The 20,272-nt window shown below is 31.3% G+C and overlaps 2 protein-coding genes across 2 annotated transcripts; both read left to right on the top strand.

Annotated features, from left to right (window-relative positions):
* Window positions 1-797: 797 nt before the first annotated feature.
* LOC140449483 (endoplasmic reticulum-Golgi intermediate compartment protein 2) lies at window positions 798-13,043 on the top strand. The gene is made up of 6 exons (XM_072542665.1): window positions 798-1,073; window positions 1,528-1,683; window positions 2,035-2,198; window positions 2,437-2,740; window positions 7,415-7,675; window positions 12,819-13,043. Exons 1-6 carry the CDS (start codon window positions 950-952, stop codon window positions 12,950-12,952), a joined length of 1,143 nt encoding a protein of 380 aa, XP_072398766.1. The 5' UTR covers window positions 798-949; the 3' UTR covers window positions 12,953-13,043.
* A 2,855-nt stretch (window positions 13,044-15,898) lies between these two features.
* Window positions 15,899-17,226, top strand: LOC140450125 (thioredoxin domain-containing protein 9). The gene is made up of 2 exons (XM_072543563.1): window positions 15,899-16,446; window positions 16,633-17,226. Exons 1-2 carry the CDS (start codon window positions 16,023-16,025, stop codon window positions 16,944-16,946), a joined length of 738 nt encoding a protein of 245 aa, XP_072399664.1. The 5' UTR covers window positions 15,899-16,022; the 3' UTR covers window positions 16,947-17,226.
* The last annotated feature ends 3,046 nt before the right edge of the window (window positions 17,227-20,272 follow it).

A 20,272-nucleotide genomic window follows, 5' to 3' on the forward strand; every position in this document is an offset into this window, starting at 1 on the left:
TCCTATCATCGTCCTATCCCCAACAAAATCACTCAAATAGAAATTAGTTAAGTTTAAGTTTACATGTACAATGTTTTAGTAAACAAAATATATTTCTATAGTTAAAATTTGTGCAATTCTTATTTTCATTCAATTCCTTGTTCCTATTGTGCAATTTAATAATATTCATATCAATAAATATTCTACCAAGAAAAAGACGTTGTCACGTAAAATCTTCGCCCGTAAAACCGACTTTACAGGCAACCGATTTTTTTTTGCTAAGTTAGTTACTTTTTGACAGACTCGAAGTGACTGGAAATTACTATGCAACCAAGCACACAAAATAAACAAACTAAATAGTATATAAACTAGAACTTTACAAATTACCGACAATCCAGTAGTATACCATAGGAGCGGCTAAATGTAGCATACGAATCCAACGTTGCCAAGTTGGCTAGAAAAAGAATAGCGCGAATTTCAAAATTTAGGATTGAAGTTTCTGATATCAGTGGTAAACCAATAAACTTACTCGCATATTTAGCGAATAAGTTGCTTATAATTAAGATATTTTTAATCGTCTGATGCTAATTATTTGTTAATATAGGAGACAACATTCACACAGTTATATTTTTTAAGAAATAAATGTGAAGTTAAAACTGATTATTTTAATTAATTGTTGAAATTTTGAATGTTGTTTGTAAAGATTCTATGCTTGTAAATTCTAAAAAATAATAAGTGTATGCAATTAACTTCATATACATACCGAACACCACCATTTGGCAACGTCGGCATCACTTGGGACTTGTGGGCTTCTCGTTGTCGTTGATTTTCTGTGTAAACAGTGTAAACGTCAGAACAATAACCCTACTTTTGAGGGTTTGTTAAATTATAGAAATGACCGCTTTTGATAAACTAAAATAAATTATGAAATGATATTTTAAAGATCTCATAAAATTATCTCGTGTAAAAAATGGAATCAGAGAAGGTAACGCTCTTGCGTTATAGAGGTTCCAAACTGGACAAAGTGAAAAAGTTGGATATGTTTCCAAAAGTTGAAGAAACGTTTAAAGAAACGTCGTCTGTAGGTGGAACATGTAAGTATACTTGTAAAAACAATACTTTCTTTCATAATATCGTAAGGAACTTTAGAGAACCTTAAACTGTGTTTGTATATTTGTCTAATTTACAGTATAGGAAAAAACTTCAATTCTAATCAGAGGTACTTAAAGTATGCTTGGAAACTATTTTGTCCAAAAATGGTTGAATCTAATTACTATTTAAATGGGAATAAGCCACAATTAAAGGTTAAAGTATGTTTATTGACATTTCAATTTCCACTTCGGAAATCGTTCTCTAAATATAAACCTTACTAATGTTTGTATTTTGAGAACGATTTCCGAAGTGGAAATTGAAACGTCAATAAATGTACTTTAACCTTTAATTGTGGCTTATTCCCATTTAAATAGTAATTACTTTAACATGCCACAAGAAAATAGCTTCAGAACAATGGTTGAATCTATTATGTTAATCTTCTTTTTTGTTTTTTAGTCTCAATTATTAGTTTTTTACTAATAATATGGCTAGTATATTCTGAAATAAGTTATTACTTGGATAGCAAATTCATTTTCAAGTTTTCGCCAGATGTGGAATTAGATGAACAATTGAAAATTAACATTGATCTGACAGTTGCTATGCCATGTCACTGTAAGTATTGTAATTGTATGTAGTTAGATAAGATTCTTTAATTTTTTAAATGCTGTGGAATCTGTACCATATTTTGATATATTTTAATAATCAATATAATATTTTTTTTGTAACATCTGTAATGCTAATGATAGTGTCTGGAGGAGAAAGTGCAACTATGAAATATATGAAAACGTAATTGCATGGTATACTTTCCTGTAAAAAAAAAATTGGACAATTCATCTTGAATTATACTTGCATATTTGTTTGCATTTATTTATTATTAAAAAATGCATTTTGAAAATAGTCCAGTCTCTACTTATAACACATTGCTGTGAACACATTGAATTCATAAAACATTTCTGAATACAGTTATAGGTGCTGATATCCTAGATTCCACAAATCAGAATACTTTTAAATTTGGTACCCTAGAAGAAGAGGATACTTGGTTTGAATTGGCTCCAAATCAACAGATTCATTTCGATAATAAGAAGCATTTTAATTCATATTTAAGAGAAGAGTACCATGCTGTGAAGGTAATTACATATACTTATTTTTCATACAATATCTTGTCTTCTCAAACTAATATTACAAGTTTAACTGACTAGGTAGTTTACAACTACTTTTTCTAAAATTTTAGTCTCAACAATGATTTACAGATTAGAAAATCTTGATAGTTGAAAATATATTTTAGAATGTTACTGTAATAAGTCAACTGTTTTTACTGTTTGCTTTAGAAATATTACGTGTATTATGTGATAATTATTTTCATAGGATTTACTATGGAAGAGTCGGTTTTCAACTCACTTCGGCGACTTACCACCCAGAAGTCACATTCCAAACGTTCCTCACGACGCTTGCCGAATACATGGTGATCTGATATTAAATAAAGTAGCCGGTAATTTCCACATTACCGCCGGCAAGAGCCTACATCTTCCAAGAGGACACGTACATATCAATGCCTTTATGTCAGAAAGGGATTATAATTTCTCGCACAGGATAAATAAGTTCAGTTTTGGGGATCCCAGCCCTGGAATTGTACATCCTTTGGAGGGCGATGAATTAGTAGGAGACTATGGTAAGTTTATATACATACATATATATATATATATATATATATATATATATATATATATATATATATATATATATACATTCTCTTGGAAAGGGCTTTAGTGACTAGGTGAGTATTAATATATATGGATATTTTGGGTTTTGTAGTCAAATACTGGCCTTTAAGTAAAACTGTTTAAGGTTTGTTAAACTTTTGAGATTATTTAACTCTTTCTTAAAACATACTAAAAATATCACTCTGCACACAGCCAGATTTGGATGTGGATTAGTACAAATATAATCCAATATGCTGTTATCTCTGATTGGATCGGTAACCAGCATTCTCATATTAAAAATATTAAGTAAATTGGCAATAGTAATAACATGGCTGTGTGATGTATCCAGGTAATCAATATTAAAGTCACCTGCCAAGATAATAAAAGCACTTTGTGGAATTTTTTCAAGCAAGAATTCCAATCTTTGAAAGAATAACTGAATAATAGACTTAGGGGATCTGTACACAACAATGGGAAAACTATTAAGTTTCTTACTGAAAGTAATAGATAATTCAGATTCAATGCAGAGGTGGTTAAATTTATTGTAGTCAACAAAATTGAATTTAAACTGAAACGTTGCATTAATTAAAATAATGTGTCTACATAGATGGTTTCAGATCTGCAATATTTGGATATTATGGAGTATAGTACATCCACTAATAATTTTCCAACATAAACATGTCTCATTCTGGTATCAAAGAGACCGCCTTTCAAATCAAGGTTGTCAGACATATTTCCTAAAATTCCTAAGGTTATATTTAAAAAATATTCTCTATTCCCTATTCGTTATTATTCAATTGCTAGTCAACGAACGACACTCTTAAAAAATAATATAAACATATTCTCAAAAAATATATATATAAATTAATTAACTAGGTACTAATATTTCCATGGACTCTTCACTAATGAATTAAAGCAACCGTGAACTTTATATATATTACTTATATTCTAAGTAATTTTCGAATATTGGCAACATTGTAGTCTGGAGAGAATTTGAACGTTCGACGTTGCCCTGTTGGTGAATTTAGCGGTAATACTTTTATAGATATAATGATCGACTTTTAAGAAATCAGACAACTTAGAATCCAAGTTCTCAAAAACGGTTTCAAGAATTATATTATTTTTTCCCAAATTTCATTGATTTTATACCTTACCCGGAAACATGAAAAATTGCAGATATATTAATAATGGTATTAAGGTTATATTCACTAATTTTAAACTCATGCATTATGGCAACAGCGCGAAGCGCAAAGCCGTAAATTCTAATGAACACCTGTTGTCTGGCTATGTGACACCTTAAAATATTTCCTTTTGCAGAGGCGGAGGCTTATTATAAGGTATAGGTAATATAAGTTATAAGTAATATTATATTTTTCTAGGATGGCATTTTTTAAGATGCATCAACTTCTGTGTTATCAATAAATAATGACAATTATGTTAATGACAGCTCTGAATTAAAAAATAAAGATTTGCACGTATAATCCCAAAGAATAGTTTTAAATATGTATGAGTGTTTGAAAAAAGAAAATATTGGGATGGCTGATAATGCAATTGTTTCGAGAATTCATGTATTAAAAAAATCGGGTATAAGACGATATATACAATTATTAAATTAGGCACAGTTACAGATCATTCCTTAAAACGAAAGCGACCAAATAAAAAATTGGGTAGGATTGACACTGCTGCAAAAGACGTTATTCAGCGAACAGTTTACAATTGATAATGCAATTGTTTCGAGAATTCATGTATTAAAAAAATCGGGTATAAGACGATATATACAATTATTAAATTAGGCACAGTTACAGATCATTCCTTAAAACGAAAGCGACCAAATAAAAAATTGGGTAGGATTGACACTGCTGCAAAAGACGTTATTCAGCGAACAGTTTACAATTTTTACAAAGAAAATAGAGTGCCTACTTTAGAACTGATTCGTGAAAAATTAAGAGATTTCCCTGAATATAATTATATATTCCGCCGAATTCAGTGATTGTTATGGATAATGCGTCGGATCATTCCCGCATATTAAATAAAATACCTAATAATAACACGAAAAAGGACGAAATTTTAAAATTTATGCAACTTAAAAACATCACTGTTCCTAAAAAGATTCCAGTAAAGAAAGAATAAATTAGAATGATCAAAAGTCGGAATTTTAAAAACGAATACGTTATTGACACCATTTGCAGCAGGCACGGCCATACTCTTTTGCGATTACCCTCATACTATTGCATTTTTAATCCAATTGAAATGGTTTGGGGTACCGTAAAAAAACGATTGCGAAAATATAATCAGTCACCAACATTAAGCGCAATGGCCATTGAGAATATTCGAGAAATAATTAGTGGCATTAATAGCGATGTGTGGAAAAATTGCGAAGCTCATGTTGTAAAAATAGAAAACGAATATCCTGTTTTACCGGCAATAGCACCAATAGTTATCCAACCTGGGAACGATTCGACTTCAGAAGACTCTGACGATTCTTTTCAGTCCTTCTAATTAATTTCTTTACAGCTATCGCGATGCATCTTGAACACTAGTATTCATTATTATACAGTGTGTCGCATTTAAGATGAAGACACCTCTATATATCAGCTACTAAAATACATACAGATTTGACATTTTGCACAGTCATACATGTTGATAGTGCACATTTTTTTAAGATAGTCATCTGAAATTTAAATTTTAAACGCGGCTTACTGCGAATCCACAAACAGGGTAAATTTTCGATATTTTGCTTCGCGTTAGAGAAATCGGAAAAACTTATTTGGAAAAGTTGTTCCACTTATTGTAACCGCACATACCAAATTTCATGACAAAATTCGCAATTTTAGTTTTTCAGTATTATTTGTAATCTCGATCCTAAATCTACAATTGGCTGTCTAAAGATGCATCTCGGGACAGCCAACTGTCCGTTTTAGAATCCTGACTACAATTGAAGAGCTTATTTTCCAAAGTGTCTTACATCCATATAATGAAATCCATGAAATTACAGATTTTCATACAAATTTAACATACAAATTATACAATTTTACAATTTTCATATGCACTTTTAAATGGTAAATAAGAAGTTGTTTTGGTACATATAACTTTATTCTAGACTTGAAGAAATCTATAAAGTTTAAAAAAAGAAAATTTAAAAAATCGAAATTTTGGATTTAAGACACTTTGGAAATAAGCTCTTCAATTAATGAAAAAAGTAAAAGTGCGAATTTTGACATAAAACTTTGTTATGTGGGGTTATAATAATATTTGGAACATCTTTTCCAAATAACTTTTTCAGATATCTCTAACTCGAAGCAAAATATTGAAGATTCACCCTGTTTGTGCATTAACAGTAGGCCGTGTTTAAAAATTAAATTTCAGTTGACTATCTTAATTGCTGGATAGACAATCTTTTAAAATTTTCTGACAGAATGAGCCATTATTTACAGATAATTGTAAAAAAATATGGTTTATGTAAAAACTAAATAATAAGTCCAATATTCTTATAAATCACTAAAATTAACAAGCTTTAATTTGAAAGAATTAATTTGTTATTTATTCGATGTTGTGAGCCCGCTCCCATTTGAAAAAAAAAAACTGATTCTGTCCTTTGAAGAGTCCTATTCAAAAATGCCCCGTTTAAACAAATTGAAGGTTGAAGGGTGCCGGAAACAATTCAAATTCAAAAGATCACCTTTTTCTGCTACGGAAAATATTGCTCCGATTTCTCACCAAAATCAATGTTGATACTTTAGTTTAGATACTCTTGAATCTCAAAAATACTCATTTACATATTTTTTAAGCCTCGAAAATGCATATTAGGTATCGCATTTTTCGGATTTTAAATCGCCTATATCTCCAAAACTATTAACTTTTGAGAAAAATGACATAGATCTTATTTAGAGTCACCCAAAAACCTAAAAAATATTTTTTGGAGCACAAAAGGTGATATTTTGAATTTGTTTAAAAAATTGTTTAAACAATTTCTGCCCAAAAATTGAGAAATTTTCCTGAATATAATTATGTAAAAATTAATAAAAATTATATGATTTTTCTTGAAATATGCGTTTGATAACTGATCCCTTTTCTTAATTTCCACGCGAATGGTCGGCATTGACATCAAAGAATCTCAAAAGCCGACACTTGGCAAATTGACGATGGAAAAAGTATAATTGTTAATACAACGTGTTTCCAGAGGATCCAACCAGTGCTCAGTTAAAAGCACAAGATCTGGCCAATCATTTTCTTTTAGAGTACTGCAGACTAATGCAATCAACTTTTTTTCTTTTAGTGAACATTGTACTCTTGTATCGCATGTGCCGAAGAAGGGAAAAAACGTAATTAACGTAAACTTAAACGAATGTATCTCTGAGATACACCGCGACCTATACACTACACTTTATGACCGCGACCTCCGAAGGGTTAAAAATATTTTTTAATATAACTTGTTATTTTTAAACATATTATTTAGTTTATATAACTTGTTATTTTTAAACATATTATTTAGTTTATATAATAATTAAATTAACTATCAAATGATATTTCTTTTTATTTTCACAATTTTTTTCCTTCAGTGGCATTTTCTCAATAAGGTAGTCAGGTTAAAAATAATTCTCACTGATGTGTTTGAAAAACATAATTTCTGTATCTTTTTTTAGGCAGAACTCTTTTCAACTATTTCATAGAAGTTGTACCGACCAAAGTAAACACATTCCTTACATCAGTCAATACATACCAATATAGCGTTAAAGCAATAAGTAGACCTATAAACCACGATAAAGGCAGTCACGGCATCCCAGGACTGTTCTTCAAGTACGATGTATCTGCATTGAGGGTTGCCGTCAAACAGGAGAGAGACAGTCTAGGTACTTTTCTGGCCAGGTTGTGTTCCATCGTGGGAGGAGTTTTTGTTTGCTCAGGTATGTCTATTTCATCAAAAATTATATCAACGTATTACCAAAAGAGATTTTTTGGTAATTAAAACTTATTATGTACTTCCTTATGAATCTGAGGTACGTCATCTGAATTTGACGTTGACATTTCCGTACAGGATTGCTGAAACAGTAGATAGGGTAAACTACCCAATGATTGGCACTCTAAGGAGATCGTATTAATAAAATACGAATTTACAAGAAGTGCGAGTTCCAGATGAGTGACACTCAATTCGGATTTCGAAACGGATTAGGAACACGAGAGGCTCTTTTTGCTTTAAATGTGTTAACGCAACGATGCAGAGACATGAATGTATATGTATATGCATGTTTTATTGACTATCGAAAAGCATTTGACTGCGTTAACCATGATAAGATAATCGAAATTCTGATAACAGCTGGAGTTGACGAACAAGACTTGCGAATTATCTCAGAACTATACTGGCGGCAAACGGCAACAATTGAAATAGAGCACACAACATCCGAATATATACAAATCCGACGAGGAGTGAGACAGGGTTTGCGTCTTATCACCGCTACTGTTTAATTTGTATTCGGAGTCTATATTCAGAGAAGCATTAGACAGTAATCGAGGGGTCAGGCCAGAGAACAACCGAACACAGAGAAGCGACAGTCCTTTGAAGTTACGTGGCCAAGCCGCCAATGACAGCTAACAACCAGAAAATTATTAGTCAGTGGGCATATCACACAATATAAATTCTTAAGAGCGTAGGCGCAAAATTTCGGGCAAATGTTTTTTAAATGTATTCATTTTTTTCGAATCCTGAAAAAACTAATAAGTATTTTTGAAAAATTTAAACGCAGAATGAAAGACCACATTATTACTGACGTCCAAAAGTCCCCGAAAACTTCTATAATGTTTATTTTAATAAGTTACAGGGGTGAAAAAAAAGAGAAAATTTAGTGTGATTTTTAATTTCAAATATCTCATTCAAAAAAACTTTTTGTTTATTCTAAGGGACTTTCGGCCCTCGGTAATAATGTAATCTTTCACTCTGTGTTTAATTTTTTTAAAAATATTTGTTAGTTTTCTCAGGATTCGAAAAAAATGATTGTATTTAAAAAGCATTGGCCCGAAATTTTGCGCCTACGCTCTTAAGCGAAACAAAGAAATTACTAAAAATCTTAAAATTACAACAGAACAAGACTTCAAAATTGCAAAAACATGGTTGCAAATAAACAAACTTACATTAAATTATGGAAAAACTAAATAGGTAGTCATCTACTTTTTGCTATATACAAAAGTTGTCTGCCAATTTCTAATTCGTTAAATATAAATAACAAAGATCATTGAAGGTACTGCGTCATGCGCCAATGTTTTTCTTCTATTTCCTTTTACAATAACATTATCTTCAAAATGCAGTTCACAAATCCTATAATTATTATAAAGTGAATCCATTTTGAATAACAAATCTTCTCATCTGCAAGCTTCTATACTTTGGCACTACAAATTTTTAACAGAACATATTTTAAACAAAGAACTTTTTCTGTATTTATAAATAATACTTTATTACTTACAACTATAAGAGTATTAGTATATTCTAAGTATATTGTATGTAATGAAATATTTAACTTTTGTCAATATCTAATCTTAATAAATTTACAGTTTTCTCCTAAGTCACAAAAATGTCACTAAATATTGAGATATGCAACAAATAAAGTTTTAATATTTTTTATTTGTAATTCCCATTTAAAACTCCTAAATATTTTATGTACTTCGATCCATATATTTGATCTTTTTTATTTATATTTAACGAATTAAAAATTGGCAGACAACTTTTGTATATAGCAAAAAGTAGATGAGTACCTATTTAGTTTTTTCATAATTTAAGTTTGTTTATTTGCAACCATGTTTTTGCAATTTTGAAGTCTTGTTCTGTTGTAATTTTAAGATTTTCCTAATTATCGGTTTAATTATGATTCCAACAATTTTTAGTTTGAGCATTTTAGTAATTTCTTTGTTTCGTTTAAGAGCGTAGGCGCAAAATTTCGGGCCAATGCTTTTTAACATTTTTTTGGAATCCTGAGAAAACTAACAAATATTTTTGAAAAATTTAAACACAGAATGAAAGATTACATTATTACCGAGGGCCGAAAGTCCCTTAGAATAAACAAAAAGTTTTTTTGAATGAGATATTTGAAATTAAAAATCACACTAAATTTTCTCTTTTTTTTCACCCCTGTAACTTATTAAAATAAACATTATAGAAGTTTTCGGGGACTTTTGGCCGTCAGTAATAATGTGGTCTTTCATTCTGCGTTTAAATTTTTCAAAAATACTTATTAGTTTTTTCAGGATTCGAAAAAAATGAATACATTTAAAAAACATTTGCCCGAAATTTTGCGCCTACGCTCTTAAATCAAAAATATTCTCGTGTATAAAACCCTCTATATATTTTTATTTCCTAAAAATACTATATTCGTATTGTTGTCTTCGAGCGCGCTGACACCCGGCAACCATCTGTTGATTTTTTGACCTGAGCCTTCGGAGACTTGCGTCTTTCAATAAAAGAAATAGCACTGACACCAAATTTAATGTTTTCATTTTGAACTATCCCTTGGCAGACCAAAGTTTATTTTTTATAGCTCGGACAGACACGTCGGCGTCGGCTTACTGTTCGAAAGTCAAACCAATACTATTATGTAATAACTAATAATAATTAGAAAGCAATAGTAATTACCTGTTATTATTCTTAGGAAATCTAAATAAACTTATTCCTTTTCCTGTCACAGATGAACATCTGCGAATCGCACAAATATATCCAGACATTTTAAATATAAATTAAACTTTTAACTATAAACTATAAATATAAACTTATATATTTAACTATAACTATAAACTATAACTAAAACCTTTTAACTATAAATAATTATATAAATGGTCAAATGCAATTGTTGTGTCGAGTATTTACCATAGACGCCTAGGGACTATCGAAAACAACCAGAATTCAAGAATAAGCACGGGTTTTTGACAGTTACACAACCAGAATCGGGCATGCGTATACAAAAATGGTACACGCTTTTGGACCGTTGCGTCGCTTCTATGTGTGTTCGATTATTCTATGGTCAGGCAGGAGAAGACACTCGTGGCTCCAAAATCTGCGGAAGTGGTTCGGGCTCACATCGATCGAACTATTCAGAAGCGCCGCAAACAAGATCAGAATTGCCATGTTAATAGCCAACGTTCGCAACGGACAGGGCACTTGAAGAAGAAGAAGAATTAGACGAAGTCAAATGCGGAATTAAGATTACCGGAATCAGCATAGACAACATCAGATATGCTGATGATACTCTCTTAATAGCAAGCAACGCACATGAACTACAATATATAATAAATGCGGTAGTTCACCACAGCGAAATGTTCGGTTTGCATGTAAACGTTTCCAAAACTAAAACTTTAGTATTTTCAAAGACACCAATAAACGTACATGTGTATGCGGGTCAAATAATAGAACAGGTAAATTCCATAAAATATTTGGGAGTAAATATCAATAGTCAGTGTATTCCAAAAAAATAAATCCTATCAAGAATCGAACAAGCAAGGAAAACATTCATGAGCATGAAAACATTTTTTACAATATCAGACCTTAGTCTGCAGCTTAGAATCCGAATGATCAGATATGTATTACGTTTTTTCTGTCTTACTGTATGGCTGTGAAAGTTGGACACTGGACTCTGAAATAGAAAAAAAAATAGATGCCTTTGAGATGTATATATACAGACGAAAGTTGAGAATTCCATGGGTACAAAGAGTTACTAATGTTGAGGTACTTCGTCGCATGTGTAAACAAAAAGAATTACTAAGAATAATCAAAGAGAGGAAAATGCAATACTTGGGTCATGGGTTGAGAGGCGAAAGACACGAATTACTTCAAGTTATACTGGAAGGAAAAGTACAGGGCAAAAGATCAGTAGGAAGACGCCAGAACTCGTGGCTGAAAGACCTGAGGAGATGGTTCGACCGCTCATCCGCAGAAATCTTTCGCGCAGCAGCTTCCAAAACTACAATTGCCATTTGAATCGCCAACCTTTGAAAGGAGACGGCGCCATGAGAAGAAGTTATTATAGATTCAACTGTTCAGAGGTATATCATTGTTATTAAGTTTTTTTCACATTTTGTTGATAGAAATATACTAAATAGTTGCTTATTCACATACTATCTTACTAATAAAATACTCTTATTCTAAGGTTATTCCGTATTTATACCTAGAATAGTTACCCTAAGTATAAGGTAAATATAATACTAAAATAATTTGTTACAAATAAACTCGGTATAAGTTAGTTATAAGTATTCCCACTTTATTCCGAAATAATAGTTTGTCAATGTCGCAATCTTTTGTACAAACACATAGAACAACGACATATTGAATCATGTCAATTTTGATTTTTCTTTGAAACTGACAATAACAACTGACACCATATATATCTATTTGTTACTTATATGTTGAGTTTGAGTATTTTAAAATTGCAAAAAACCTTACACCATCTTTAGAAAACCGATATTTTATTCTAAATTCTCTATCAGTGTATTTTGAAAAGGGATTTGTTCTTTCTTTAAAAGTTTTTCTTTTTCGTGTATTTTCCATCATGTTAATTAAATTATCAACTTCCTCGACAGCCGCAACACCTCTTAAACACATTTTTTTATTATATAGCTACTCACAAAACAATACAAAAAATAATATATTCTTGTCACTGATGACATTGACATTCATAAAATAGGTTATACTGTTATACCAGACTTAAACTAGGGTGTGGGTCGGTATAATCATGGAATAAATACTTAAATCAAATATAACCTATATCTAAGTTATTCCGGGTTTATTGGTAGTGATTTTGCCTATACCTGATTTATTCTGAGTATAAGTTTTATACTTGGTTTATTATTTAAGCTGTTAATGTTAAGTTTTTTTGTTATACAAAACATTCTAAGTGGTTGGTTACACTGTAAAGAGGTAAAAATGTCAATTTTCGAGTTAAAAGTAACATGATCTTCGAGTCAGAATGCAAATTTATACTATTTACACCAAAAAATGCATCCTGTATAATCTGCGTTTACAGTGCTACCAACTTTCTACTATTTACTGTGTGTTTTTACTTTTTGTTTTAGGAATTATCAATGCGGTAGTACAGTTTGTATTGAATCAATTAAAAAAGAATTTCAAGAAAGAAGTAATCCAAATAGACAGCAATGTATCACTGGTAACTGAGGAGGCTCCCCTCCCAGGAGTGCGAACATTATAATTTTTTATACATCACGTCTTTTCCTTCATTGTTTTGTTTTGTATTTTATAAATGTACTGGTTTTAAAATAAATTATTTTTACACATAAAAATTTTTAATTCATTATCCCTTGGTTATTGTACCATTGTCTAGATGGCAATACTATGTAGTTTGGGCTTAAGAACTTTACTTCCTATGAAAACAATCACTATACAACCTGTTGTTAATAAAAATCTATAAGCAAGTAGAATCTTAGGTGGCAGTGGCGCACCCAGAATTTGTCTGAGGGGGGAGTGTTTGAAATTTTTTTATGCTACATCCATTTTGAGTCCGTAAAATTTGGGTTTTAGTTTAAAGTACTAAAGATAGCAGTGCCAAAGATTCAGGTATGTATTATCCTACCTACCAACTAAAACCACCCTCTCTTATTTGTGTGCAGTTGACTGTCGCACGTACCGTACTCCGAAAGTGGAGTGGCCGCTGTAAGGTGACGACATTTTTGGAACTCTCCCTTCTCTTATCTGGATCTTATCTATTGTTCTGAAGCTATTTTCTTGTTGCATTTTAATGGGAATAAGCCACAATTGAAGGTTGCTATAAGTTTATTGGCGTTTGACATTAATCCAACTTGTAAATGTAATACATTTTGGAGACGGCTATCGCCGTATTCCCGTTCTTTAATTCCTGTTGTAAAGCTTGCCACAATTTAAGTCTTGGAACTGCATCATACGCCTTTTCTAGGTCGATGAAGGCTAAATGTACTTCGGTACCAACCGCTATTTTTTTCTATGAATTGTTGGAGTATAAACAAGTTATCAGTGCAAGATAAAAGATTCAAACGTCAATAAACTTATTTTAACCTTCAATTGCGGCTTATTTCCATTAAAATAGTAAATAGATCTTATCTCTGTCGTTGGTCCGGTTGGTGTTTCTCTTCTTCTTCTTTTTTTTAATGACTGCTCGGATGTAATTATGAACACTTTTCCATCCCGCCGTACTTCCCGTCATCTTCACGATCATCTCTCTTAGAGTCACAGGGTTCATACCTATTTCTTTATACATTCTGTTTCTCTCCACTGTACATCTATTACACTCCAGCATTGTGTGAGTAACAATGTCGGAATATTCGCAGTATAGGCATTTATCTGCATCTGTCTTTCTGAACCTATGAAGATACGCCCTAAAACAGACAATCTACCCAGTCCTTTAGGCTCGGGATCAGCATCTTGGTCCACTGGGCAACATCTTCCTTTTTATTGTTCTGAAGCTATTTTCTTGTGGCATTTTAAATTAATTACTATTTAATAAGCCACAATTAAAGGTTACAGTACGTTTATTGGCGTTTCAATTTCCACTTCGGCAATCGTTCTCCTTTTAGATTTCCTAAAGTGGAAATTGAAACGTCAATAAACGTACTTTAACCTTTAATTGTGGCTTATTCCCATTTAAATAGTAATTAATTTAAAATGCCACAAGAAAATAGCTTCAGAACAATATTAAGAAACCGTTATGGGCCCAGCGTTATTCAAAATTTTCGGAGATTGGAAATTCTATGCAAGAAACTGGCACATTGTCAAAATTCAATTAAATTTTTACGAAGATGTAGAGACAACAACCTAATACCAAAGGGCTTGAAGTTACGTCCAGCATATTCAAGCAGAAGGTTGGAAAACATTTTACATAGAGCCAGTTTGTCCATGATCTACGAAAGGTTACAATATTATAGATCTAATTCATTTTTTGTTGAACAAGATATTGTAAGTATTGAAGATTTGCTTTTCAATGTGATATAAAATTCTGATTTTGATCAAATTAGTTTTAGGAGTACGATTTCAAAAGTGGAAATTGAAATGTCAATAAACGTATTTTAACCTTTAATTGTGGCTTATTCCCATTTAAATAGTAATTAATCTTCCTTTTTGTTCCACTGTTCTTGCCATCTTTTCATTGATCTTTCCCTTTCTTCTTTTTTTTATAGCTGTTGTAAAATGTTCTCTTTTCTCCTCCTAGAAGTGTCTCTTTTCTACTGCTAACACATGCAGAGGAACACAATCCGTGATACTCCACAAGACCGTCGCATATACAGTCCTTTAGGAGCATACTACTCGCAACAGACTCGTTCTGTCTACTCTTGTCTTAAGCCTAATATTAGGTATCTATATCTAAATATAATGAAAAATATTATTCATTATTGTGTATTTATACAATAATTATTGTGTTCTTCATATTTAAAGTGGTAGTTTAATTATTCAATTAGCGTTTTGGATTTTTTGTATTGTGTGTGAAAGACAAGTTTCATTTTCCTACTATTCTTTATATATTTTTTACTTTATATGCTTTGGGGGGGGGGGGGGGAGGTTTAACCACCAAAACTCCACCCTGGGTGCGCCACACTAGGTGGTAAAATGCAAAAAAACACATACTCTTTAAGCATTGTAGTTCATGATAGATTACAAAATATTTTGTTAAATACCATAGTACATAAAAAAATATACAGGGGGGTATATACTATGGTTAAATACATGATACTATGAATAACAAGATAGGATCTTCCCGTAGCACAAAATCGGTCGTGTTCGCGCATGCCGTCATTGGAGAGCAGAATTTGAATTCTTGTTAAAGTTAAATGGGATTTTTATGCATTCTGTGATGAAATTATTCGATTAGCAAAATAATAATATTAAAAAAAGGTTTAATAATTACAATAATCGTACACAAAAGGATATTTCCAAACTATTTATTAAAGATTATTTATTGACACATACAAAAAACTGACATTACGAACGTGCAGGTCTCCAATTACGTCACGACTTATGCGCAATATCTTATCTTCTTAATCATAGTATCATGGTTAAATACTATTTCTGATCATAAGTTGATATATGCAGTCAACTTAACAATAGCAAATGTTCTGTGGTTCTTGGCCTTGACAGTAAATGTAAATATTATAGGTGACAAATGACACTGACATTTTTTAACCTCTTTGTATCCATGCATCAATAAAGTAAATAATAACCAGATACATCTGCTCTAAATTTACCTTTTAAAATAAGTAAATTTAAAGTAAATCGGTATTAAATCACCAAACAAAATGGATGCCGTTGAAAATAATCTATTGAGAGTAACACAAGCTATCGAAAAGCAAGTTGATGCTGTAATCGACCAAATAGACAATTTGGATACCAATGACCTGGAACAGTTAAAATTAAATAGAATAAAAGAACTGAAGAAATTTGAAGAACAGAAAAAGATATGGTTAAGTCGTGATCATGGAAAATACGAAGAATTGGCAGAGGAGAAAATGTTTTTTGACATCATCAAGAAGTCGGAAAATGTTATCATACATTTTTATAGAGACTCAACCCTTAGATGCCAAATTGTAGATAAACATCTAAAGATTCTTGCTCCCAAACATATTGAAACCAGGTTTACTAAATTAAATGCGGAAAAATGTCCGTTTTTAGTAGAAAAACTAAAAGTAAAAACATTACCTACCATTGTCCTTATTCAAAATGGTAAGTATATCTGTTGTATTTTTATGTTTTATTAAATATTTTATTGTTTTATTGTCCAGTTTGTTGATATATTTTTTAATCCCTAAGTAGGAAGAGTTAATGGATTGTTGTATTTGAAAAATAATAATAATCTTTCCATATTATTGGATATTATGTGTGTTAATATTAATTAGAACTTCTTTACAGGGGTTATGGTAGATAAAATTGTAGGTTTCAGCCAGTTGGGCAATACAGACGAATTTACAACAGATGTACTTGAATGGAGAATAGCACAAAATGGTGTTATAAAGTATGAAGGAGATCTATCAATACCACCAGATCATACTGAAGACAAAAAGAAAATTTTCAAAACAATTAGGAGCAGTAATTATGACGACGACGATGATTTAGATATAGAAGAGTATGGCATATTGAGGGAATCTGCCAAATCTGAAACCAGACTCAAAAATGATATTCCAGAATTAACACCAGAAGAAGCAGCCGAGTTGGGTATAGATTAAAGTTGAATGAATATGTTAATGGATAAGATGCCTATAGTATATTTATAAAATATTTTATATTATTGAAAGTATACTTAGAGATCTGTGAGTATCACAAAAATAATGTTGATATTTTGTTATAATGTTTATTCCTTCATCTTTGCTAGATCTCCACTCTATTGATTCCACCCAGTGTTTGTTTAACTTTTAGTTTTGGATGCCTAATATTAACAAACACAAGTAACACTTGCTTTTTAATTTTTTTTTTGTACTGATTTAAATAAAGAAACTTTGAAACTTATTTTCATTTATTCCTTATAATAAATAATATTGTTAAAACCATAAAGGAAGTGTGGTAGTGTCCAAAGGTATAGGACAAAATTAATACAGTTGACACCTCTTGTAATAGAGTATTGTGTTATTTCCGAACAACAAAATCAGTAACACCATATTTTTACATTGGCAGAATTGCTGTATTTACGTTTCAGCCTCTAAGATCTTCAATGAACTACATATGGACCAATAACTGAATAATTATTGAGTGTGATGCTAGGACAATTGAGAAGCAGACTTTCATATTGCACTTTGTCCATTTTTAACATTTTTCAGGAAAACTGCTACTTAATTATTAATAAAGTTAAAATAAAAACACAAAATACAAATAAATGTACTTTTTTATTATCAATTTATACTATTTATAAGTTTCATTAAGTTTTATTAGTTTTCAAAAAAAAAAAATTATTGATGGACAAAATGCCATTTGGTTGTCTTTAACTGAGAAAATGTAGTTTGATTGTCCCTAAATGATTTAAATAAAAATATGAACTGAAAATGCATTTCTGCATACAAATGGTCTCCAGAAGACAGCAAAATTCTTCTCCATTTTCACATTGATCGCAGGTCTGGTCTTTTTCAATTTGTATTTTCATGATACTGCTCTTTCAAAATTTGATCTAACCAAGTTAACTCTGGATCTAATACCCATTCTTTGCCTGATAAATATGCCAAATACTAAATATTTTTTCAAGAAATATGTCAGAAAGAGAGGCAGCAAGATTGTTTAATTTAAAAAGACAAGCTTTGCAATCTGGCATGAAAAAAATATTAAGAACAATGATGGTTGAAGAGTTTTTACAAAAGTGTGACGATGATGGATAAGAGAGCGAAAATGCAATAGTAGGTTAGTTGATTGTTCTTAAATGTGTTTGTTTTGTGTTTTAAATATTTTTTTGATGTACTTGTTTGTCATAGATGAATAAATATATGTTTTTTGGGCAAGTATGCTTCAAGAAGTGTATTTTCTTCCTCACAAGAAGACATGCTAGTGGGTTACATAAAGCAACTTCCTAATATGAATTATGGCTTAACCTATGAACAAATAAGATCAATGGTTTTTGACTACGCGAAGATTTTACCAAATTGCAAATATCCAGGGAGCTGGAATATAAATAAAAAGACAGGAAGAGAATGGCTACTTTGCTTTATGAAAAGGCACTCTGATTTATCATTAAGAAAACCGGAAAGCACGAGTTTGGCAAGAAGTCTCGGATTTAATAAAACAAGAAGGAGCAATTTTTCCAAAATTACAAGACAGTGTTACAAAAATATAATTTTAGCTCTGATCGAATCTTTAACTTGGACGAAACAAGTGAAACAACATTCCTACCCCCTCCCAAAATTGTAGCATCAAAGGGTAAGAAGCAAATAAGTCTAGTATCGTCGGCTGAAAGAGGTGAACTTGTAACAGTTGTCGGGGTTATAAGCGCCATAGGAAACGCATTACCACCGATTTACATATTTCCCAGGGTAAGAAATATCGAAGACTATTTATATGAGGGCACCGTCTTTAAGTGTAGCATTTGGAACTAAGTTTGGGTGGATGACTAAAGACCTTTTTATTAAAACTCTGGGGTACATTGTCAACCACACAAAATGCGATAAGGAAAATAAAATATTATTGCTGCTGGACAACCATGAGTCGCACACTAGTCTAGGCGCAATACTTTATGCGCGAGATCATGGAATAGTATAGTTCCCATAAACTCCAACCACTTGATGTGGGAGTTTATGGGCCTTTTAAGAGTAAATGTTCTGTTTCCTTAAATGAGTGGATGATAAATAATCCGGGAAAAACTGTTGCTGTTAAAAATAACCCAAAATTTACAAAACAACTATTTTTGGAGGCATTTTCCCTTAAAAATATTACAAGCTCCTTTAAAAAACCAGGAATATGGCCCCTTAATTCACAAGCATTTAGTGACGCAGATTTTGATGCCACTAAGGTCTATAAAAATGAATCAAGACGTGAAAATATCTCAAATCAAGATGCAGATTTTGAAATAAATAATCAGCCATCTACTTCAAAAAGTGTCAGCGTAGTCCTTGATGACTCTGTACAAGATAATATTGAAAAGTCGGGGATTGAAGGCGACAAAACAGTTCCGAGCAAAATTCTAAGTCCTGAATATTTAAGACCTTTCCCAATAGTTGAAAAACGTCAAGATAAAAAAAGAAAAATTAAAGCAAACCAAGGAAAATCTAGAATTTATACAGAAACCCCTGAAAAACAGCGATTGAAAGAAATAGAAAAAAAAATAAATAAAAGAAAAAGTGAAATCAGAAAAAGAGGATAGTAATCTAAGAAAGAAGCAAAAATTCTTAACCAATAGGGATGAACAAGCAAAGAAAGCAAAAATCCAAAAAATAAAAAAAAAGTTTTTGATGACAGCTCTAGCAGTGAATCGGAAGTGACGACTCGGATGACAATAAAAGTCTTGCATCTTTTGAATCCGGCGAGGAACTCATAAAAGACACTTTCATATTAGTAAAATTTGAACTGAAAACAACAGTGGTTTATTATGTTGGAAATGTGGTTGAAAAAATATTTGATTCTGAATATTTTGTCAAATATTTGTGGTGCAAGGGAAATTCTAATAAATTTTATTTTCCTCCAATAGAGAATACAGAGACCTTCGAAAAATTAAGTATTCATGCCAGACTTACCAAATTCTCTAAATCTCGAAGAGATTCGACGGTGACATTTCACTACAACTTTGAAGGAATTACGGTTAAGTAAATATCTTTGTTAGTAATTAGTTAATAATGTCTTTTAGTTTATTACTTCTTTTTTGATGTGCTAATTTTCTTCTTACTTTTCCATATTTTGTACGTTCAGAACAATGTTTGATAACGTTTCTTTTAATAAACTGTTTAACTTGTAACAATGCCGTTTCTATATACCTTAAAACATTGCGGCCCAAAGTGCCCCTTGGTTTGCTGGCTGATTGTACCTCCACTGGGGGCACAATCAGCCAGAGTGTAATATATATTTTATTTATTTATTAACG

Source organism: Diabrotica undecimpunctata, chromosome 9, assembly GCF_040954645.1.
Source record: "Diabrotica undecimpunctata isolate CICGRU chromosome 9, icDiaUnde3, whole genome shotgun sequence".
Lineage (NCBI taxonomy): Eukaryota > Metazoa > Arthropoda > Insecta > Coleoptera > Chrysomelidae > Diabrotica > Diabrotica undecimpunctata.